We start from the raw sequence: 22,666 nt of genomic DNA, 5'->3' as shown, positions 1-22,666 counted from the left end.
CCGGCACCAACTTCCTGCTGGTGTCGCACCCTAGGGGGGGTGGGGCAGTAAATGACCACTCAAGTATGTGGATCCTTGCCACTCACGTGGGAGACTTGGGTTGAATTCCCAGTGCCCAGCTTTTGCCTGGACTCACTCTGGCCATGGCATTTAGGGAGTGAATCATCGGATGAGAACACTCACTCTGGACTCAGCTTACACGCAACCACGCACGCCCCCAAGATCGCGGTCTCTGCTCTGATGGAGTTGGATGGTGCACCCAGCAGGTGCACGGGATGCGGGAGCTCCCATGGAGTTCCTGGTCGCCAGCCTTCAGACGGCTCCCGCAGCCTCGTCTCTGACTGCCTCCACACCCCACTGCAGAACTGCTTGTGTCGCCACAGACTCCCAATGTGGCCCAACCTCGTGTCAGCGCCCTGCTTGGTCTCCCCTCTCTGTCCATACTCAAGTGCTTCCTGCCGATTCTCCTCTCTGGAATTTCTGTTTGGTCTATCCACCCATCCCCCCTTCCCAGCCTGAACCTTTGACCCATCATCATCATTATCACTGTCATCATGGTGACATCAGCCTCTTAATCTAACCCCTGCCCCAGCCCCGAAGCTCCTCTGGACAAGATAACAGCTCTTGCCCTTTCTCACCTGTCACTGCTTTGCCTGCAGACTAAAGTCCACATGAGGGCCCGGGGGCTGCAATGGGCAGGCGGGGCCAGGAACATGGACCTTACAGAGCTGGCAGCCTCCTCACGTCTCACCGCTCACCACAGCCACAGGAGGACACGGCAAATGAGAGGGTGCTCACCACCCAACTGTGGGAGTGCTGCTCACACACCTGCCACATGGAGCGTGGGGGCTGCCCAGCCTCAGTGCCCCTGAGAGCCCACAGAAGCAGTGACCTCAGGCACAGCAGCAAATCCATGTCACTCTTCAGCCACTGTTCAGCAGCTCCAGGGCAGAGGGAAAGCCCAGGGCTCGAGGGCTGGAGGAACCTGCCACCATGCCTCTTTCTGATTCAGGTATCACACGTCACCATCAGCCAAGTCAATGCTGGACATGCATGCAGCCAAGCTCTGCGGGACTGCAGGGTCATACACCAGCCCAAATGTGCCAACACGAGTGCCCAGGGAACTGGTCTTGTGGTGCAAAGGCTGTGCTGCATCCTGTGACATCGTATCCACCATGAGAGGAGGGCCGGTGCGAGTCCCGGCTGCCCTGCTTCCTGCTAAGGTCCTGGGCAGGCAGTGGAAGGCAGCCCAAGTGCTGGCATGCCTACCATCCATACGAGAGTTCCAGACTGCTAGGTTCAGTTTGGCTCAACCTAGGGCCATTGAAACCATTTAGAGGAGGGAACCCACCATGAAAAGTCAAAGTCTCTCTCTCCACACTTTACCTCTCACGTGGTGTCACATTTCAGTTTAACCTACTGGCGGGGGAGAGCAAGATCGGCTCTCAATGGTTCAGCTTGGGAAGGGTCCAGGGACTGACCTGGCAGATTCATCAAAACAGCCTCTGACCCTGCGAGGGCTGTAGCCACATGCTCCTTCCCCCCAGCCCACCGAACAGCTGAGGCGTCTCAGGTCTGCTTGCCAGAGGAAGCTGGCAGTAGTAAAATACACACTGGTCTCCCAGTGGTGCTGGGATCTTCACCTGCCTGGGGCCGTGAGGGATGGGACTGGCTCCCCTGCAGCCAGTAGAAGCAGGAGGCGGATCCAAAGTCCTAAAGACCTGATTTCCTGGTGCCGTCTGGCGAGGCAGAGTGGCTCTGGCCAGAGGCTGCAGGATTGGCAGGACCGAGGCTCAGAGCAGGGAGCCCAGAGCAGGTGAGCAATGGGATGCAGGGGGTGACCTTTGTATACCCCCTACCACTCCATGGTTGGATGCAGGCAATTTAAGCTCCCAGGAACCAGTGACTACAGCAGTGGCAGAAGGGGAATGGGAGGAGGTTGGAATCTTCCAGGGGAGGCTCTCCACCACAGGGAGAGGATCTGGGAGCAGGGGAGGGGGGCCCAAGGGAGGAATTCACCTGGGGCCAGGACTGGGATCCTGCCTCCCCCCCCCACCGCCGCCCCGCCCCACCACCACCACCAACCCTAAGAGTAGGCACTCTGCTTCCTGCTGGTGAACCCCTGGCACTTACCTGGAGAGATTGGGTGCAAGCTGGCTTTGGCACTTGCATGTGTGAGCTGTTTTCTGCAAGCAGAAGGAGGAGGAGGCAGTGAGCCCACCACTCCTGGTGAAAAGCAAGGAATGGGTCGACCTTCACAGAACAGACGGCCCTGGGTAGAGGGACCCTGGCTGGCTGGCCTGTGACAGACATGGTCCCATTTGATCCCCACAAGGCACGCAGAGCTGTCCAAGGCCAACGCTCCTGTGAGTAGGGGCAGAATCAGGCCCCAGTTCATCCAAGTCCTGTACTGGAGTCTGCCCACTGTGGTGGTCCGGAGCACCTGGCCTAGGCCCCCTGTTTCTGCTCTGGAAGACCCCAGCCCAGCGGGCAGAGGTAACAGGCAGAGCCCCAGGCAGGCAGAAACCTCAGAGATGCCCTGGGTTCTGATGGAGCCTTCTTCCTGGTCCCCAGGCAAGGACCCTGGCCTGAGTACATGGCAGAAGCCCACAGAGCAGGTGTGGTTATTTCCACCTCTGGGGCGGGGCTGCCCCCACCATGGCAGGCCTTCAGCCCCACGCAGCCCCAGAAGCCCCAGCTTCTGGCTCCCAGCTGGCACCAAGAGAAGCCCCGGAAGAGGAGCAGCCTTCTCCAGGAGATGGGTGTGAGTGCCCACTGCCCGGGCCCTGGCAGAGCAGAAAGGGGGCTACATGGGATAGCTGCTGGGGAGCCCTGAAGAGGAGGAGGGAGGGGAGGAAGCTTCCAGCTGTCTGCTTCACACTCAGCCTAGAGCTGAGAAAGCTGTGAGGGTTGGGGACAGCAGCCTGCACCTACCACCCTGTGAGCTGGAGCACGAGGAACAGCAGGGAGGGGCCCAGCCCGGCATAGTCAGCTTCACAAGGGACGGCCTCCCATGGGGAATCCTGGCTAGGTCCCTGCTCTGCTGACTGGACCCCTTTGGGCAGTAGGAAGGGAACTCACGGCACCCAGGAGGCCTAGGGCACTGAGGGGCCCACTTAGGGGCAGGTTTGCCTCACCTGTTCATTATCTCCTACCCAGGCCTTCCAGGTTGTTATCGCCCTGTCACACCTGTTCTTTGGGGGCTTCCTGGCTGGCACAGTCAAGGGCCTTCACCTGGTGGTGCTGAAGTGCTGGTACCCCTTCTGGGGCGGTGCCTGTGTGAGTAGCAGCCGGGTAGGAAGGAGGGTGGCAGGTCAAGCCTGGGAGGCCTGGCATTCAGATCCTTGCCCAGTGGAGTGGAGGGACCTAAGAAGAGCAAACTTTTCTTTCTCCAGTCTCTGCCCATCTCTGCTTCTGTTCTCTCGTTCACACCAGAAAGAGCTGCTTCTCCAGGGACCCCTGTCGCTCCTGAGCCACAGGAGGACAGCCCAGGTTGTCTGTACCCTCACCTCATTTAACTCATCCATCAGGAGGGGGAGGCAGAGCAGTGCAGGCACACACCCAGACACTCTGTGTCCCTCCAAGCTCCCGTGGTATCGGACCCACCTCACCCCATCCCGCCTCCCTGGAGGAGTCTGCTAATGCGCCAAGTCCCAGCTCCATTGCACCTCTCGGGCAAGCATGCTGACCCCCCACTTCCTCCTGAGTCCTCTGCCCCCAAGGCCTGTCAGTGACAGAACTTTCTGCACAGTAGCGCATATCCCTCCTGTGTAGCCAGGGCTGCTGCACAGTAAATACTCGGTGAACTAGGATCACCAAGGTACACCAGACACCTTAGGACCAGGTGCTAATGTCCTCCCAATGGGCAGAGTGCAGGAAAGGAAGGAAGCCGGCAGGGAGGAGGGGACCTACCGTGCAGCTGGAGTCCTGTGGGTTTGTAGCTAGGGGTGCCGGAAGGGCCGGAGCGCTGTGAGGAGAGCTGGTCCTGGGTGTGGAGCCTGCAAGGGGCCCCACGTGAGCTCCTGGTGCAAGGGGAATGGGCTTTTCTCCCCACCTGCTGTGGGGGTTTGTTTTCTTACAGACTGGGGAGGAGGAAGCTGGGGAGACTTGTGCTTTCAAGGCAGCCCAGCCTCTCTGCACTGACTCTCCAATCCTGCCTGCAGTATCTCGTTTCAGGGAGCCTGGCCGTATGTGTGAAGACCTTTCCTAAATCATATCTGGTGAGTAAGCATCCAGCCCATTCCTTCCCATTCCCAGTCCAGGACATCCATGGGGAGTGACTGAGAGGTCATGCCCCCAGGATTTGATAGAAACAGATGTGTGACCTCGGGTCAATAGAGAGTTGTCACAGCAGAAGGCTGGCTCTGCTCCTGACCCACTCAGCTCTGACCTCATCTCCGTCCAGCAGCCCTGGCGGTTGTTCTAGATTACAGGTCCCACAGCTACTGTCAACCCCAGGAGCCCTCCGCTAACTTCCAACATCACAGGGCTGCGAGGCCTTCAGCGCCACCCACAGGCAATGTCCTCCAACTTCTCATCCCTGTGTGTCAGGCTGAGGGACCTGCGCCATGCCGCAGCCGCTTTCTGCCAACATCACCCCCTGCCCCAACATTTTGTCCTCTCCCCCCTGAACACATCTCTTTTATCTTTTCAAAAATCATTTATTTGAGAAGCAGAGACAGAGAAAGAGCTTTGGTCTGGTCCATTAAGTCACTCCCTGAATGCCCACAACCCCTCAGGCTGGGCCAGACTGAAGCCACGTCTTGGGTTTGGTTAGAACTCACCCTCGTGGGTGGCAGGACTCAAATCCTTGCACCATCACTGTGGCCTCCCTGGTTGCACGTTAGCAGGCAGCTGGAATCAGGACCAGAACCTGCATTTAAACCTGGTCCCCAACCACTAGGCCAGATGCCCACCCTTCTTCCTTCTTGAAGTTACTTAAGGCTCAGCTTATATGTCTTATCTTCTTGCTGGTCTTCCCCAAGCCACATTGGTTGGCTTCTCTGTTACCACAGCCCTCTAGACTGACCCATCCATGTCAGACATTAAGCTCTGAGTGGGCAGCAGGTGGAAACCCTGGCCTGGTGGTGCCATGATTGTGGCCTACCTGATGTAGGATGACAAGGACTGGCTTCAGGGGAGACAATGTGGAATGCTTTCTGGGTTACTAGGGTCTGTGGCCATGCAGGCATGGGCTCTCCTAGTTTGGTCCAGGGACTGTGAGAGCTGGGCAGATCCTATCAGTGGCCAGCAGCCCAACTCCTCAGATGTGTGATGAACCCCAGCCCCCCAGGACGGGTCGAGTATTTCTGTGCACAGAGCAAGCTGCTGACAGGCCTGGGGGTGGAACCAAGCTCAGGTCTCTCCCCTTGGGACCTTGGTTCTGACTTTGCCACTTGCTTGTAGAAGGGGCTGTGCCTTTTGGCAAACATCATCAGCTTCCTCTGCGTGCTGGCCGGCCTCCTGGTCATTGTCAAGGACTTCTTCCTGGAAAACTCATTTGAGGCGCCAATCTGGAGACCATATCCCAGCTCTACAGTGAGTGACTGGGCCCCTGCCACCCCGACCCAGGGTCCTCTAACTTCTTCTTTTTTATTATTTTATTTTTGACAATCTTTACATAGTTAATTAGGGTGAAAAGGTTCAAGGGCTATAGGAAAGTGGGTAAGACTATTATTTCCGTATTGTTTCCTTCATGTATCTGAGGTAAAGGGGGATATTAAGGGAGAAGCCCCACCCAGTTTCCCACCCATCCCAGGTCCTGGATGTAGGGCACGCTCCGAGGTTCTTGCTCAAGTGGTTTTGATGGTTCACCAGTTATGAATAGCTGCCAATCTTGCCACTCCAAGCATGATGAGGTCTTTGAAGAATCCACTAATTGACATAGTCCATCATAGAGTCTCCATTTGCCCAGTATTTTGAGCCAAAATATAGCTGAGGTGGTTGATTGACCTATTCTGTCTCTGTCTTTTCTTGGTTAGGGTTCTGAGTTCATTTCGATTGGGGTGATCCCCAAAGAAACTTTGTCTGAGGTGTTCCCAGACCAGATTCTTGTATGTACTAGCAAGTACAGGGCCCGGCACAGTCCATCGCCCCAATCAGCTGGTGGTTGCAATTGCTGGGTTGGTTCTGCTTTCAGCCCCAACTTCCACTAGAGCCAATGGGTGTTGCAGTCCAGTCTGGTTCTGCCCAGCACATACTCAGCCCTCGCATAAACTGCAGCCTAGTCAGAACGACCCACAATAACCCCCACCAGGCCCGCCCCTACCCTGGTTTGCCAGTGTGTGTAGCAGACTAGTCCAGTCTGTCCCACATCCCATTCGGCTCTCATACACGTCAATGGGTGTTAAAACTTAGTTCCATCTAACCAGCTCAACTATCCAGCCCACACAGATGCTGTTGGGTGTCTATCTAGCCACCCCAGCCCCTGTCCTAGTTTTCATGCCCTCCTGTGGAAGTGGTAACCCAAGAGGGAGAAGCCCACTATTTCCCTCCCAGGTCTCTCCCACTCCCAGATTATGCACTCTCCAGGTGGTTCTGCAGTTTGACTTGACAGAATTAGCCCCCAGTGCCAGCTTCTGCCAGCTGATGCTGCGGCTAAGCCCAAACAACCCTCACCCACTCTAATTTTGTTTGCACCAGTAGGAGTAATCAGCCCAGCCTGGCTTTTCCCTGATCTAGTCCACATGAGGCGCACAGGTGTTGTAGCCCTGCTTAGCCTGGTCTGCCCCCATCCCAGCTCACGCTCTCCAGTGGGAGTAGCTGTCCAGCAAGGGAACCCCCACTTATTCCCCCTGCCGGCTCTCCCCCCTCCCTTCCTGGTCCTCACGAGTGCTGGTTGGGCGCTGCGGTCACATCCGGCACAGATAACCTCACCTTGGCGTTCTGTATTGTGCTCTGGTTTTTGTCGTGACCGAGCCTGGCTCAACCCACACTGTTGGGTCCTCTAACTTTTAAGAAAGGTGCTGCCTTGGGCTTGGTCAAGGAGAGTTTCCAGCTCTCAGAACATCTCCCCCAAGGCCAGATGTCAGAGTCGTTGGGGATTCATCTGTCCTCATCCCCCGACCCCCTACTACGGATGAGCACCCAGAGAAAAGGAGGGGGCCTCAAGTCACCTAGTGCAACCCCACATTTGCAAATGGAGAGGGAGGAGCCCAAGATGGAGCAACAGGTAGCTACAAGCCAAGACTAGGAGCTGGGATGCTGGTTCCCAGCTCAGGCCTCTGTTAGCCATGAGCCTCTCTAGAGAGCCCAGTCCACTTTGCCGTCCCCACTTTATAGGAGTAAACACTGAGGTCCAGAGAGGCTAAGGAAACAAACCAGGATGCAGCGAGCATCCAAAGCCAATCTATGAACCCAAACCCAGTGCTACCTTCACTATCATGGTTGGCGCATGAGAGAGATCAACTGTCCCCAGGCCGGGTGCCTCTAGGCCAGGTTCCCAGGGTTTGGACCACAGAGGTTTGCCATTCCCAATTTCCCAGCCACACATATACGAACACATGCATACATATACACACATATGTGGACATACACACTTCTCTACCAGTGGCCTTGGTATATGTCACCAGCTGCATGGTGGGGCTGGGCTGAGCTGGTCCTCCCCTGTAAAAGACTTTCTGGCTGGGCCAAGGTGTCCCCATCTGTCAAGCAGGGTTGATTCCGATGGCCCTGAAGGCCACCTCAGTTCTTCCAGGAACACTTGTGTTTCTGCAGCCCTTATATATATTAGACCAAGACTCACCGATGCCCCCTGTGTGCAGGCATTGAGAGTGAAGCAGTGACTGAGGCAGCCCCGCCTGCCAGAGCCCCAGTGCCCACTTCTCTGCCAGGCCCACCTGACCAGTGTAAATGCCAACAAGGGCTTTCCTGCATCCCTCCCCCTCAGGTCCACGCCCAGAGACTGGAACTGGCCTTGCTCTGCTGCACCTTGCTGGAACTCCTCCTGCCAGGGCCCACAGCCTTCATGGCCCACAGAGAGAACCGCTCGTCTGCAGAGGTGAGGCCCTTGCTGGAGTGACAAGCCCTCAAGACCCAGGGACAGGAGAAAGCAGTGGGCTCCGAAAGGCAGGGCTCCCAGGAGGAGGGTATCCCTCGTGCATGTGTCCTGAGCCTTTGCTAAGAGGCGATCCACAGCCCAGGAGGGGAGGAACATCACGGGAGACAGAGAACTCAGTTGTCCAGTTCAGAGCCACCGATGTGAAAATGCCACAGGTGCTCAGAACCACAGCTCTGCAGGCCTAGAGAGACCTGGGGAGACTGGAAAAAAGCTCCAGACCTACAGGTAAAGATGCAGTGGGGACTGCCAGTGGAGGGGCAGCAGAAACAGCGATGGGACACTACCTGTGGCCTTGAGCTATCCTGGGGGCGGGGGGAGAGTGCTCCCTCCCCCACCACAGGAACCTTTGTGCCTCCTCAATGAGATTGTAGTGCCCAGGGTAGGCCCTGGAGCTCTGGGGCAAGGCAGCCTTGCCACAGACCAGAGAGGCAGTCATGGCAGCAGGGCCTTGGGGGGAAGGGAACTTTGGACATGTCAGCTACAGGGCACTCGGTCCCTCATGGAACTCAGCTGGGTGAGTTATTCCCAGCTGCAGAAGCCCAGGTGGGCCTCTCCCTGGCTGCCTTCCTAAAACATGGAAGACTGGAGAAGCTGCTCACAAGCCTGGTAGAAGGAGGCCCCTTCACCGCTCAGCTTCCATCTTCATGGATCTTGAGGCTCCAAAAGTGACCCAGTGGGCACAGGCTTTGGGCCACCCATCACCCACATGTGTGGGTTGTCAGCACGGGGACCCCTCTTTTGCAGGTGCATGAGTCTTCCCTTGTTCCTGACACACAATTCCAGGTTCCGACACCAGGGCCTCCACCCAGCTATGAGGAAGTGACTCACGGACCTAAGGAGCAAACTCAGAGGTGAAGAGTCTGGACCAGGACTCCCCAAACCCTAAGAATGTGCCCACAGCCCCATCTGCCTGGACAGATAAACTGTGGGAGCCAGAAAGAGGACACAGTGCTGTTGGTAGAACTGTCTGTCCCAGGAATGCTGCTGATCCAAGTAGGAATAGGGGCACCCCAGCACCTGGCTTGGCCAGAGAGCTTGGCTGAACTTGGGAGTGACTAACGCCCAATCTCCCTCCCTCCCTTCCTGTCCTAGAGCAGGACCTAGGCCAGCCCCCACACACCCACTCCACACCCTCCTCAGTGGAAGCCAGAGGAGCAGGTCCTTGGAGCTTGGCCTTCTCTGGCCTCGCTCTACAGAGAGGTCTGGGGGAGGGACACACTTGTGCATCCTGTGTACCTGGATTTGAGGTGGGGGCAGCAGGGCTGTTGAGTGACACCACCAGCAGGAACCCTTGCCTCCCTTGTCCTCTGTTTCACCATCTGTAAAATTAGGGACGTGATCTGAAAGTGGACCTGGGGCCTCCCTGGGTGATAGCTGAAATCTGCTCTCTAATTCCAGGTCCTGGCTGTGACAGCTGGCCGTGGTTGTCAGAAAAGCTTGGTCTTCGAGGACGCTGGGTTGATATAGGGCGGCCATTCCCCATCCCTGGGTACTGGGGTGGCTGGGTGGGCGTGGCTTCTACCTTATCACCCGCCCCCCTTCCCAGATACAGGAAAAAGAAATAGAAAACTTAAAAACAATGATCATACCCACTTTTTCCTAAGCCTCAATCCTTCCCTCCCTGATCAACTACGTAAGCACCATCAAAAATAAAAATTAAAATTAAAAAACAGAAAGAGAAGCTTGGCCTGCCTGGGCCCGGTGATAACAGTAAGGTGAAGCCAGCCACCCTGCGCACTCCCCAGCCTTGTAGCCTTCCTGCCACTGTTCGAGTGGGCGCTGTTTCATTCTTTGTTTCCTTGCATGGGTTCTTTCTGCTGAGACTATTTTCAAGGGGCCCTCCACAGCAGCAACAAATGGAAAATCAGCATCATTCGTTTTATTCTGTAAATAAAAATGAACCCCAAAGTTCTAGAAAACAGCAAAAATAAAACCTGACACTCCAGGCCATTTCCATGACCTGTCGCTTCTCCTCTCACTCTGCTCCAGCCACCCCAATTTCCCGGAGGCTTCCCCAAAGACTGCAGCCCGGCTGGCCTCTGAGCCAGCACCCTCACCTCTCCTCCACCAGGTACCCACAGACCCCAAGTCTGGGCCAAGATTACTACCACTTAATTCTCCCATCAGTCCCCATCTTACATGGGCTCACAAGAGTTTTACTTTATTTTACTTATTACACAGGTAAATAAAGAAAGAACACACAGAGGCAGGCATATAGGCTCAACAGGCTAATCCTCTACCTTCAAGCGCCAGCATCCCATACGGGTAGCCCAGTTGTGTTTAGCTGCTCCACTTCCAATCCACTGCCCTTGGGAGGCAGGTGCACCAGAGGCTCCCACCAGGATCTATGCAGCTGGCTGGCCTGGGAGCTCAGGGGCATCCTGTAATTGACACAGGCCGCTGGCACCCAGCTTAGGGTTGCACCTCTGTGGTAGTCCAGGGGTTTAGGTACCTGAGAAAACAAACTTCTCTCCCCTAACAAAGCCCTGCTGCAGAGGGCTGCCTTCCACGTTGTGTGCCCTGGTTCTGAATCCCCCTGGGGCTCAGAGCTCTTTGAATGCTCCTGTCTACTTTGTCACTCCCTTGCTGCCACTCATGTCACTGAGCTCAGGCTGCAGTTCTGTCTTGCGCTTCTCCACCCCTTCTGCACTTTGGATCTGTTGGAATCTTCTCTAGGTTGCAGCTGGGTTTGGAGCAGATTGTGAAATAGAGTCGGAGGTGCTTAGAGATCAGCAGTGGGAGGCTGGCAGACAAGGACAAGTGAAAACCCCTCAGGGGATCAAAGGGCCTGAAGGAGAGCAGCCTAGCTGGGCTGCCTGGAGGCGGCAGTGCAAACTCCAGCTCTGCGAAATTCTGTGACCCCTGCTCAGCTCCTGCCCCTCTCTGGGGCCCCTAGTTCCTCAATTTGTGAAACAAAATGTTGGGCTAGACTGACAGTTTGCACCAACCAAGGTAAACACGCCACCAGCTTCAACTTCACATTATTTAAAATCCAGTCAAGGAAAGACCGCCACAGCAGCCTTCCTTTGAAAAAGGGCCTGGCTTATGAAGTTATATAACATGCTGCTAAATGACCAAAGTGTTGCTGAAGAAATGGAAAAGAAAATCAAAAGCATTCTTGGAGCAAGCAACGCTACTGTATGACCTATGAGTCAGTGCTGGGCATGCAGAGCACAACCTCCGTTCCATCGGCCGGTTTTGGCTGATGAGCAAAAGGTGCAGCCCACCCCCAGCGGCTTAAAAAGCAGATGGCACCGTCTTTACTCGGGCAGCCAGTGCACCCATCGGACACTGGGCTTTGCCCTCTGGCTACCCACCGATGAGCTCTGGGGGCTTGGGGGTGATAAATTATTGCCTAGGGACATCCATGGACACGGACACCGTACATGTAAGCGAGGAATGAATCCTGAAGGACACCTAACAACAGGGCCACTGTACTTGCTGGTAAGTGAGGGGACTGAGACCTGGTGGAATGGAGGGGAGAGACTGGAAGATCTGTTAGGGTCAGACTGATTCACCAGCCCACATGGGAGTCCTGAGATGGGCTTGTTAGCATAGGGCATCACTGACCACCACACACCAGACCACACAAAAGCTATGGCTGGGGGCCTGTCTAGCAGAACTAGATCCCAGCACCTGATTGAGGAGTCGAATCAGGGGACAGGTCACATTAGGCAGGGCCAGGACACTGACCAGCATGTGAGAGACCAGATCTAGGGATAGATTCTATGGGGAATATGTGAGCCAAACCCTGTGGAAATACAAGTCCTGCTGGTTAGCTCGAGAGTTGGGGTGATGATGGACTGAGCTAGGTGTGACCATGGAACCTGTCATCACTCACAGAAAAAGGGACTGACAACAGTCTGGGCAGGTCCAGGCTGCGGCACCCACATGTACATCCTAAAACTGGGTGTGGGGTGGGCCGGCCCACAACATCTACCAGCTCATACAAAGGCCAAAATGGAAGGTCAGGCAATGCCGGGTAAGGGTCTAGCACCTGTTGGAGCATGTGAGATCTGGGAGATCTGGTTTTAGGAATGGACTGAGTGGAGGAACCTGGGAAACTCCCCCTACTTGGCATAGCTCCCACTGGTGAGCATGTGTTCCAGACCTAGGGGTCAGGCAAGCTGGGCAAGGTAGTCCCACCTGTTGGCAGGTATGTGGGTTGGTTTTGGAAGGGGGTGGACCGGGCAAGGCTGAGCAGACCTTAGCCCACTGGCAAGTGCAGAAACCAGGCTGGAGTACAGGTCATGCCGGGCTAGGGTATCACAACTACTGGTTCACAGGAGCCAGGGATGGCAGCAGACTGAGCAGGGCCAGGTTGCAGCACCCGCCAGTGAGAGTTGGGATTGGGAGCTGGCTAGGTCAGGCCAGCTTGCAACATCCAAAGACAAGGCTAAGACAGATGAGGGGCAATGCCAGGCCAACTCAGAGCACCCACTGACATGTGCAAGATCTGTGGATGGGAGCAGGCCTAGTTGGGGAGGAAAGGGGACACCCTGGCCGGGTTGTGAACCCCATTGGAGAGTGTGAGAGCAAAAACAGGGGCTGTGGTCTAATCTGAATATAGCTGCAGAATCCCTCAGCATGTGTGTGGGCTGGGTCTGGGATGCACCAGACTGGGCTAGAATCCAGCACCCACTAGTGCTCATGAGAAACAGGATAGGCATACGATGGGCTAGGCCAAGTCTCTGTCCCCACTAAGCCATGTCCCTGTGACCCTGAGCCAGCCATGAAGAAGACAAAGAGCAGCACACCTGTGTGCATCGTGGGTGTCAAGACCAACAGGCTCCGGATCAGACAGGGTCTGTGACACTAATGTGCCAGGCTCAACCCCCTAGTGATGTCTGATGGAGGGAGTATGGTCCCAGGTCTTCTAGTTCTGATTATGATGCATCGGTGTTGCCACATCCAGCTGGCTCATTCTAAATAGACACCTCAAAAAAACATAAAACACTGCATTTGATTAATTAATTGTATTTGTATTAGATGTGTACAGACTTTCCCCCTCATCATTCCCTAAACAGTACCAGTATCATAATTATTTATGAAGCATTCATGTGAATCAGGTATTATAAGTGACCCAGAGATAAGCGAAAGTATTCTGGAGGATGTATGTGGGTCACATGCAAATACTGTGCTGCTGCATGCAAGGGACCGCAGCTTCCGCAGGCCCTCGCGTCCACAGGGGTCCTGGAGGAAGGTCCTGCTCACAGCAAGGGGGAAGGGCAATAGCATCGCTTACTAGTGTGAGGGTAGCACGTTCACATTTAGCATTCCAGGTAGTGCCTTGTGTGTATAACCCATATGGTCTTCATGCCAAGGGCACAGGTACACACACAGATGCAAGCACATGCACACATATGTGCTCGCTCGCTCGCTCTCTGTCTCTCTCATACACACACAGAGAGAGAGAGAGAGAGAGAGAGAGAGAGAGAGAGAGAGAGGTTCTGCTGCAGGGCCCTCGTCAATATGTGCGGGAATGGGGAAGCGAGGAGGAGGTGAGCATTGAATCCTCTGGGGAGGGAACCTAGTCAGGGCAGGGGCAGTAGGGGTTCTGGTGGCTGCAGTGCACCTGGAGCACTGGGCAGAGAGGACAATGCCCCTGGAGGGACATTGGGGCACTTGCTTAGTGACAGGTGAGGTCAAGGGTCATTCCTTATGGGAAACTTGCAGGAAGGCCTTTGCTATTCCTCAGATCTTTCAGTCAGACTGCGGGGCACTGGCCCTCATTAAAGTCACTGCCAGGGCTGGAAGAATGCTGTGCCTGCCCCCAGCTCAGTGCCCTCACCTTAGTTGGGAGCAAAGCTGGGTGTCCTTGGGCAGTTCCATGAGGCCCCTTGCTCACGGTGAGGGCATGACTGCCCATATGGCCATCTGCTCTGGGCTCAGCCTGGTGTTTCTTCTCAGACTGTGAAATGTGCTGTGAGTTTCTGAGTAGTTGAAAACACTCTTAGAGCTTGCCTAAAGTTGGCAAACTGGGGAAGAATATGTGGAGTGGAACTTTCGCCCCCTTGGCGAGGCTTTCCTTCCTGTGGCAAGCAACAGTGAGATCATAACAGCTTCCCAGCACATAACACACCACGTATTTGTCACCACACTGGCCACAGAAGCTGAGACGAGGCTGTTGCTGTCTTAGCAATAGACACATGTGAACACTTTCTACCGCACTGCCCAGGGCAGGCCACACAAATTAGCCCCCAGAATCTCCCAGATCTGTTAACTCCCTCCCACCCCTTTGTGGATTTAATTGTACCTCCCAGAGAGATACAGTGAGGTACCTCTGGTACTGGTGAACAGTCCCGTTTGCAAACGGTGTCTGGAGACATAAAGAAGTTGAGATCACACTCAATGGACCGGTGTTCTTCGAACAGTGCCACCTGGCGCTGCAGGCAGAGGTGGACTTGACGCGTCTATAAGCCAAGGACCACCCGGGGTTGACAGCTTGCTGTGCAGAAAGCACAAGACAGGACTTCCCTAAGTCTGCAGAGACCAACGTGCCTGCTGACACCTTGATTTTGGTGTCATAACTTCCTGCTGTTTGCAGCTTCATTTCTGATCACTCACTTGGCAGTCCCAGGAAACAAGTCCAGCATCCACTTCTCCAGATTTTGATTTGATACAGTGACCTGAATAAGAGCTACCTTAAGTCCCCCAACTCTGGACTTTGACACTTCTTTTTTTTTTTTAAGATTTATTTATTGTTATTGCAAAGTCAGATATACAGAGAAGGGAGAAACAGAGGAAGATCTTCCGTCCAATGATTCACTCCCCAAGTGAGCGCAACGGCCGGTGCTGTGCTGATCCAGAGCCAGGAGCCCAGAGCTTCCTCCAGGTCTCCCATGCAGGTGCAGGATCCCAAGGCTTTGGGCCGTCCTCGACTGCTTTCCCAGGCCGCAAACAGGGAGCTGGATGAGAAGTGGAGCTGCCGGGATTAGAACTGGAGCCCATATGGGATCCCGGCGCATTCAAAGTGAGCACTTTAGCCGCTAGGCCACCGTGCTGGGCCCCACTTCTCCAGATTTTGAAACTGATAGCTCTGGCTGGTGTTGTGGCATGGCACGTTAAGCTGCTGCCTCTGGCAAAGAGCCTGGACCCACAGCCCTGGTTCTGCCACCAAGGAGCTGATGATGCCACTGCCTTAGGTCTGAGCATCTTCACCTAAAACAGATTACCATCATCCTCCCTTCGTAGGACCCTAGAGGATTAAGAGGTGAGAACCCTGTAGCCACGTGGGAGACCTGGAAGAGGCTCCTGGCCTCGAATTGGCACAGCTCCAGCTGTTGAGGCCACTTGGGAATGAATCAACAGATGGAAGATCTTCCTCTCTGTCTCTCCTCCTGTCTGTATATCTGCCTTTCCAATACAAATAAATAAATCTTAAAAAAAAATTTACCAACAGTTCACCCATACTTCTTTGTCCAGGACAACCACAAGACTCACCCAAGTTTAGGGTGCAGGGATACAGACCCTATCACTTGAGAGACGGGGGAACCCAGTCATATGGCAAGAAAAGCAGATGGCCAATGTTGTGGTGTTGTAAGCAATCCTTCGCCTGCAGCACCAGCAGGTTCTGCAGGTTCTTCACTGGTTCTGGTCTCGGCTGCTCCATTTCCAATCTAGCTCCCTGCTAACAGCCTGAGAAAGCAGCAGAGGATGGCCCAAGTCCTTGAGCCCCTGGACCCATGTGGGAGACCCTGAAGAAGCTCTTGGCTCCCAGCTTCGAACCAGCCCCCGCGCTGGAGAATGAACCACTCAATGGAAGATCTTTGTCTCTTCTTCTGTCACTCTGTAACTCTGAACTTCTTTTTTTTTTTTTAAGATTTACTCATTTTATTACAGCCAGATATACACAGAGGAGGAGAGACAGAGAGGAAGATCTTCCATCCAATGATTCACTCCCCAAGTGAGCCGCAACAGGCCGGTGCACGCCGATCCGAAGCCGGGAACCTGGAACCTCTTCCGGGTCTCCCACGCGGGTGCAGGGTCCCAATGCATTGGGCCGTCCTCGACTGCTTTTCCAGGCCACAAGCAGGGAGCTGGATGGGAAGTGGAGCTGCCGGGATTAGAACCGGCACCCATATGGGATCCTGGGGCTTTCAAGGCGAGGACTTTAGCCGCTAGGCCACTGTGCCGGGCCCTGTAACTCTGAATTTCAAGTAAAAGAAATAAATATTTCTTAAAAAGATAGAAAAAGAGATGAAAAGCACACAGATGGGAGACACCACTATAGCCAACTTTGCAAAAACACAGCTTGCTACACCTCCTGTGTCTCATTTCCAAAAAAAACACACTCTCTAGATACAACCAGAGTCATCTCGAAAACAAAGCCAAACCACTCAAGCAGAAGGTGATATTATCTGAGCGTTGTGTAAGGTTTTATTCTGAGAAAACACTTATGAAAGAGCTGCAAAATAATCATTTGAGTTATCAGTCCCTGCCTTTCATGAAAGGCACTTTTCAGTCTTAGTGTTTTTTATTTATTTGTCCGAAAGGCAGAGTCACAGAGAAAGAGGGGGAAATGGACAGCCAGGAACAAGAGGCTTCAGCCAGGTCTCCCATGCGGGTGCAGGGGCTGAAGCACTCAAGTCATACTCCTGTTGCCTGTCCAGGCACATAGCAGGGAGATGTCTCAGAAGCGGAGCAGCTAGCTGCACTGGCGCTCACAAGGGCTGCATCACAATCAGTGGCTTCGTTACGCCACAGTGTCAGCCAGCAGAAGGCTGGCGTAATAACATGGAAAGTCTGCCTTATCCTCAAACAATGGCCAGAAGGCTGGACAAGTGCCCAAACAGAGGCAGTGAGGTGTGAGTGAAATGCACACACTTTGCAAGCAACGTTCTAGATTTAAACCAACACTACCCTTGGACAGCTGCTTTTATAGGCACAAGTCTCTCTGTTTCTGGCAAACAAGGGAGCAGAATTCACTTCCTCATAGGCTGCTACAGGAATGTGATGAGACAGTGCCCGCCAACAGCCCTCAACTTCCTGCACCGTCTCTCATCACCTCAGCCTCCCATGGAATCGGTACACTCAGCTGGTGTTTTAGCCTACTCCAATAGAACATGTTCTCTTCAACACTGCTCATCAGTTTTAGATCCTCACAGTGTGCCGTTAGTGAGGCTTTTCTATCCACAAATGGAAGAATAGCCCTTTAGGGGGCATGCTCTTTTTTTAAGAAATTTTATTTTTGATGTTTACATGGCTGAGAAGGATGCATGGCCACATGCACCCACTGATCAGGTCAGAAAGGGTCAAGGAACAGCAGAAAGTGGATGAAGTAATTGCTTCCATTTTTTTTTCTTCCTATATCTGGGGAAAGGTGTGGAGAAGAAGAGAGGGCCACTCCCAGCAGCCCAACTGCATCAGTATCCAGGGATGGGAGGATGGTCACTTGATGTGATCCTAGGATTCCCCAATGTGGAGCATGCTCCAAGGGTACTGATTAAGTCTTTTCGATAGTTCTGAGATGCTGTTGATTTTATTGCTTGAGTAAATCCTTCCAAAGTTAATTGGCTAACATAGTTCATCTTAGAGTCTCCACTCGCCAGATACTTGCTGTCAAAGTTCGGCCAGCAGAGTTTTCAAATTTGTTCTGCAGCCCAACCAGTCCCACTATCCAGCCCACACTTAGGCCAGCAGGTGCTAGCACCTATCCATCCAGTCCAACTCCCAGCCCTGGATCTCATGCTCACCAGTGGGAGCTGTAGCCCTTCAGATGGGTGTCCACAGTTTCCCTACTAGGTCCACTTGCAGCCTCAGGTCTTGTACCTTCCAGGTGGTACTGCAGTTTAGCCTGACAGGACTTGCCCCCAGTCCTGGTGCTTGCCAATTGATGGTGTGGCAGAGCCCAACCAGCCTGCACTTACTCTGACTCATGCAAGCACCAGTGGATGCAATTATTTAACACAGCCTGTCTCTCCCACTAACACAGTTCACATGCAGGCAAATGGGTTTTGTAGTCCTGCCCAGTTTGGCCTACCCCCAGTCCCAGCTCTCACACTCACCAGTAAGAGCAGTGATCCCTGCAGCCCCCCTCCTGGGCTCACCCCTCACCAGTGTCTTACATACGCTGGTGGATGTTGTGGCCCAGTCTGGCATGGCTCACTTCATCTTGGCATTCACCAGAGGGTATTGGAGCCTGGCTCAGCCCAGTCTGAAGGGACACGCTCAGAATTTCTACGACAATCCTTTGGCAGAGCCAGCCATGGTGTCTGAGGTCCTGAAGGGAGAGCTGACTAACCCAGCAGACTCCAGAGGAAGGCACTCTGCCCTGAATTGGAGGGACTTGATATTCTGGGTTCTGGTTTCCATGAGAAGAGACTGCTGATTTAGAGAAAGGCTCATCTCATAAAGCTGGCGCTGCACCAGCTGCCAAGTTGGACTTGGGGCTAGTTGGGGTGGGTAGAGAAATCCAAGACTCCCTCTCAACCCCGGCCCCACCCTGACCATCATTACTATATAATCAGAATTCCCACCATTTTAAAAAAAAAAAGGACCAAGTTGGTCTGTGCCTCAGGGAAGGAGCCTCATAATTGGTTCCTGGACTCACTCCATCTTGGTCACCATTGTGAAGTATCGAGGGGTTGTCATGGAAATTAAGCCACCATATCGATGGGAGGCGGGCACCCACTGCCGATGCAGGTATCACGGTGGAAGGGAAAAGCTACAGATACATCAAACCTGAATAGACAGGGATAAGTAGAAACAGAGAAGGCAGGGGAAGTGATTCACTGTGAAAGCCCATGATTATTCAGATCTAAAGAACTGAAAGTCCTTGTGTGTGTGAGCATGTGGGTTTATCTACCCATCTGTTTTTCCCATTCTTCCTCTGTGCACAAAGGTGAAGCTCTCAGGTGTCACCTGCCGGCCACATGTGTGGCATCTATAACTCTAAACCCAACCCCACAAAGCTGAGGGAGCTCACAGAGTTTGGGAGCCAAAATATCAAGTTAGGGAGATCCAAGTTCAAGTGCTGCCACCAAACATCTGATAACTTTCAGCAAATCACAGATCCACTCTGAGCTGCTATTTCCTCACATGTAAAAATGAGAAAAAGTGGTGGCAGGCACCCAATATTGCCTGGGACATCCACATGTCACTCTAGCTTTCTGTTAATACACACCACCACCACCACCACCACCACCACCACCACCACCACCACCACCCCGAGGCAGCAGAAGGCTCATGTAGGTGGGTCCCTGCCACCTTCATGGGAGACCTACATAGAGCCCCAAGCTCCTGGTTTTGGTCCAGTCCTGGCTACTGGGGGCAATGGATGACCTAGCAAGTGGAAGATCTACATCTGTCTCTGCCTTCCAAGTAGACATTTTTTTTTCCAAATGGATCATTTTAAGCAGGGAAAAGACATGCTGCTCAACCTTCCTCAAAGCAGTTTTCAATTCAGCTGTGTGCTACTCATGGCCCCCAAGACAGTGGAAGGAGTTCCCTCAAGGCAGTGACCAAGATTGGCCTTCTCTTGTTGTACCCTAGTACCTGTCATAAAGCAAACTCTCAAAAAGACAAGTGACCAATGAATAAACAGCATCTGGGAGCTGGTTCCCAATGCAAATTCAAGTCCCCACCCAATTCTGGGTAAGGGTCCAGGCTTTAATCCCCTCCCGCCAGACTTTGGATGTGTTGATATTGGGTGTATTGGGGCAGGGTGAGATGGGATGAGATACCAGGGAATCAAACACCTAACCAAGGAAGGAGAGGAAGCTCTGTCTTCCCCCGCTAAGCAGGAGGGGTTCTGCCCCCTACCTGTTTCAACAGACCCTGCAGGTGCCAGAATTGAGGGGCAACAGTTGTGCGTGGCTCCCCTATCTGAGCAATGGCAGGTGCCCCCACAGCTTTGCAGAAAGGGCCCAGCCCAGTCCGGACAGCTTCCCTGGAGCAGGGCAATGTACTCCAACACAGCTGACAGATTTCAGGCCTGCAGTCCTCACAGGACCACTCCTACCCTGCCCAAAGCTCCTCTGCTGAGATCTCTCCACCCCTCCCACTCGAAGGATCTGCAACTCACCACGAGGGAACACACAATGAAAATCAGTGCTCATGCTAAGAATACTGGAGGAGCCAGAAGTGTTCAGCCTGAGTGACACCTCAGGCAAAGACAATCATTCTCTGGGTGGCACAGAGAGTGGCCTGGGGAAGGGCAGTCAAGGCCCAGGAATGCTGTGTCTCACCTAGTCCTGTTCTCCTTCCATAATCCCGGGTGCCAGAGACTTCCCAGACAGAGGAAGGCCCTACACAGCCCAGCCCTTGCCTTCCAGTCCTGGGCCCAATGGAAATGGAAGCCAAGGACTTGGATTTGGCTTTCTCAACGCTCTCTCAACCTCCCAGACCAAGGCTCCAGGGAACTCACTGAGCACCGAGGAGAGGCCTGGCGCCTAGCAGACACCAGTGAGTGCTGCTTCTGCCTGAGAGGGCTCTGTCCTCCCCATCTCTGATCTCGGAGCCAAGCATAGGCTCACAGGGCTGTGGACCTGTGACATCTGGGTACTTTCCAACCCTCCAGAGGTAGCCCCCTTGGCCGGGTGGAAGTTGACTGACTTGGAGAAGGACCTCCGACACATATCTTCTATCTACCTGTGGTCACTTGGCTTCCTTCAGTCAGCAGATCTCATGACGAAATAAGCTAGGCATTGCCAGCACAGCACATCCTGCACCACACAAGGCACATGCTACCCAGCACCAACCAAGACACAGACCAGCGCCAGGGGAATGAGCAAGCAAGGTCCACCTGAGGGAAGGCCAGGCAGCGAGGCGTGCTGCCTCTGAAACCACGTGCTGCTGTCGGTAAAACGGAGTAATCACAACAGCCTGCGCCTCAGAGAGCCGCGCAGAAAGGGAGTCCATTTTGCTTGTCACAGAGTTCAAGGCTGCCTTTCTCCAGACGCTGACCCTGAAACAGTCTGTTCAGAAGATAATACCCACATTGTGCACATCAAGTCTGTGAAGCCAGTATCCCACGTGGGTGCTGGTTCGAGTCCAGGCTGCTCCACTTCTGATGCAGTTCCCAGCTAACACAGCTGAGAAAGCACCAGAAGGTGGTTTAAGTCCTGGGGCCCCTGCCACCCACACCGAAGACCCAGAAGCTCCTCTTTTCAGCCTGGCCCAGCCTTGTTTGTTGTGGTCATCAGAATGAGCCAACAGATGGAAAATCCTCTCTCTCTCTCTCTCCCTCCCTCCCTTGTTCTAACTATACCTTTCAAATAAGTAAAACAACTCATTATAAGATGGCAAGGAAGGAAGAAAAGAAGGGAGGGAAAGAAGGAATGAAGGGAGGGAGGGAAAGAAAAAAAATGACCCAGCAAGTACTTTAAGGGAGCAGAAAAGTGAGAGAGGGAGGAATCTGAGAGACCAGGTTACTTTGTGGGCAACTGGAGAGCAACTCTGAGGGGGTTTCTTCAGGTAAGCCATTCACGTCCTTGCTGAGGCGAGGAAATTGGGATGTTGCAGCAGGAAGCACAGGGAGTCAGACTGCTCTGAGAACTAGAGGCGCCAGCACACCCTGCAAGATGAGGATGGCAAATCCACCTCAGGTGGGAGGCAGGCCAGAGTTCACCTGACTCATCCCACACACCTAAGGCCTCAGGAAGACCTCTTCTCTCACAAGCCTCTGACACCTTGTACACCAGGCTGGCTGTGACCCAAGTGTTGCCTCTTCAAGCTAGAAACTAGGCAAGCAGGAATCACACAGAATTCCAGGCAAGGGCCAGGACATGACGATTCAGGATGGAGCCCACTTTTCTGAGAATTGGGAGCTGGCAGTGGGGCAAGGTGTCTGAACTGCTCCTGTGGGACAGGGAGACAAAGGCACTTAGCCACACTTATAACTACTGCACAAGCACACAGCGGGTCTGGCCATGCGGAGGGACGGGCAGAGGCCTTTGCCTAAGGGAGGATGGGGCTGGATCCATCCCGAGGCGTCTCATAGGCTGTGAGCCCAGCTGAGGGGTGGAAGGGTGAAGGCTTCTCAGTCCACTTTTCCATCCTCCAGGGACGTTGGTCTCCTGTGTCAGCCGCCAGGACTGCCGGAGCTCTGCCGGCCCCTCTGCGTGGCACGCAGTGACTCAGCAGGTCAGGCTGGGCTCAGCGCTGAGACCCTGTGCTCAGCACCCTTGGACAATTTCCCAGGCCCTCTCCCAACCCCAGCCTGGGAACCCAGAAGGCCCGCCCCAGGAAGCTCCAGGAAAAAACACTGCAAAGAACGGGGATGCGGTTGAAACACTTCCGAAATATTCTTCCAAAGAAAAAGAGGTGTCGGGAGTAAATCATAGCTCCTTCTGGCCCTCACGCAAAGGGGCATCTAAGTGCTGGGAACCAAAGCCTCATTGAAACGTGGGAACAGGGCGGCCATGAGTATACCCAGAAGCAGTTTAAGGGCAGGCAGGGGCTGAAGGCGCCACCAAGTCCGCATTCACTCACTCGGGCAAGCCCAGAAATGTGCCTTCTCCCCATCACCACCTCCACCCGCGCCCTTCTCTTCCCGAACGTTCTTTTCCCAAAGAAAACTGCGTTTGCAGTAAGAGCAACCATGATTCCCGCCCGAAGAACTGCACTTGCGCCTACTAAGTCCGGCCCCCGTCAGGCCAACGACTC

At 54.0% G+C, this 22,666-nt stretch overlaps 2 protein-coding genes across 3 annotated transcripts in view; both read left to right on the top strand.

The window, feature by feature from the left end:
* The window catches only part of LOC131480166 (membrane-spanning 4-domains subfamily A member 8-like), a 147,005-nt gene extending 124,726 nt beyond the window's left edge, over positions 1-22,279 (top strand). For both annotated transcript variants that reach the window (XM_058662983.1, XM_058662984.1), the window contains exon 9: positions 22,268-22,279. The gene's annotated coding sequence lies outside the window, so the exon portion shown is untranslated. The remainder of the gene's footprint in view (positions 1-22,267) is intronic.
* On the top strand, positions 1,752-8,914 carry MS4A10 (membrane spanning 4-domains A10). Its single transcript, XM_058662240.1, has 7 exons — positions 1,752-1,816; positions 2,575-2,764; positions 3,160-3,279; positions 4,164-4,220; positions 5,407-5,538; positions 7,889-7,999; positions 8,804-8,914. The coding sequence occupies exons 2-7, from the start codon at positions 2,597-2,599 to the stop codon at positions 8,912-8,914; spliced, it is 699 nt and encodes a 232-aa protein (XP_058518223.1). The 5' UTR covers positions 1,752-1,816; positions 2,575-2,596.
* Positions 22,280-22,666: the final 387 nt, after the last annotated feature.

The sequence above is a fragment of the Ochotona princeps genome, chromosome 4 (genome assembly GCF_030435755.1).
Source record: "Ochotona princeps isolate mOchPri1 chromosome 4, mOchPri1.hap1, whole genome shotgun sequence".
Classification (NCBI taxonomy): Eukaryota; Metazoa; Chordata; class Mammalia; order Lagomorpha; family Ochotonidae; genus Ochotona; species Ochotona princeps.
The sequence above is the reverse complement of the archived record's forward strand: the minus strand, read 5'-3'. Positions and strand labels throughout refer to the sequence as shown.

What these genes read in the sequence shown, in the direction of transcription:
- MS4A10 (XM_058662240.1), top strand. Translation starts at nt 2,597, where the DNA reads ATGGCAGAAGCCCACAGAGCAGGTGTGGTTATTTCCACCTCTGGGGCG. An exon ending in GCCTTCTCCAGGAGATGGGT is followed by an intron (nt 2,765 to 3,159) that starts GTGAGTGCCCAC and finishes TCTCCTACCCAG; the next exon opens with GCCTTCCAGGTTGTTATCGC. An exon ending in CCTTCTGGGGCGGTGCCTGT is followed by an intron (nt 3,280 to 4,163) that starts GTGAGTAGCAGC and finishes TCCTGCCTGCAG; the next exon opens with TATCTCGTTTCAGGGAGCCT.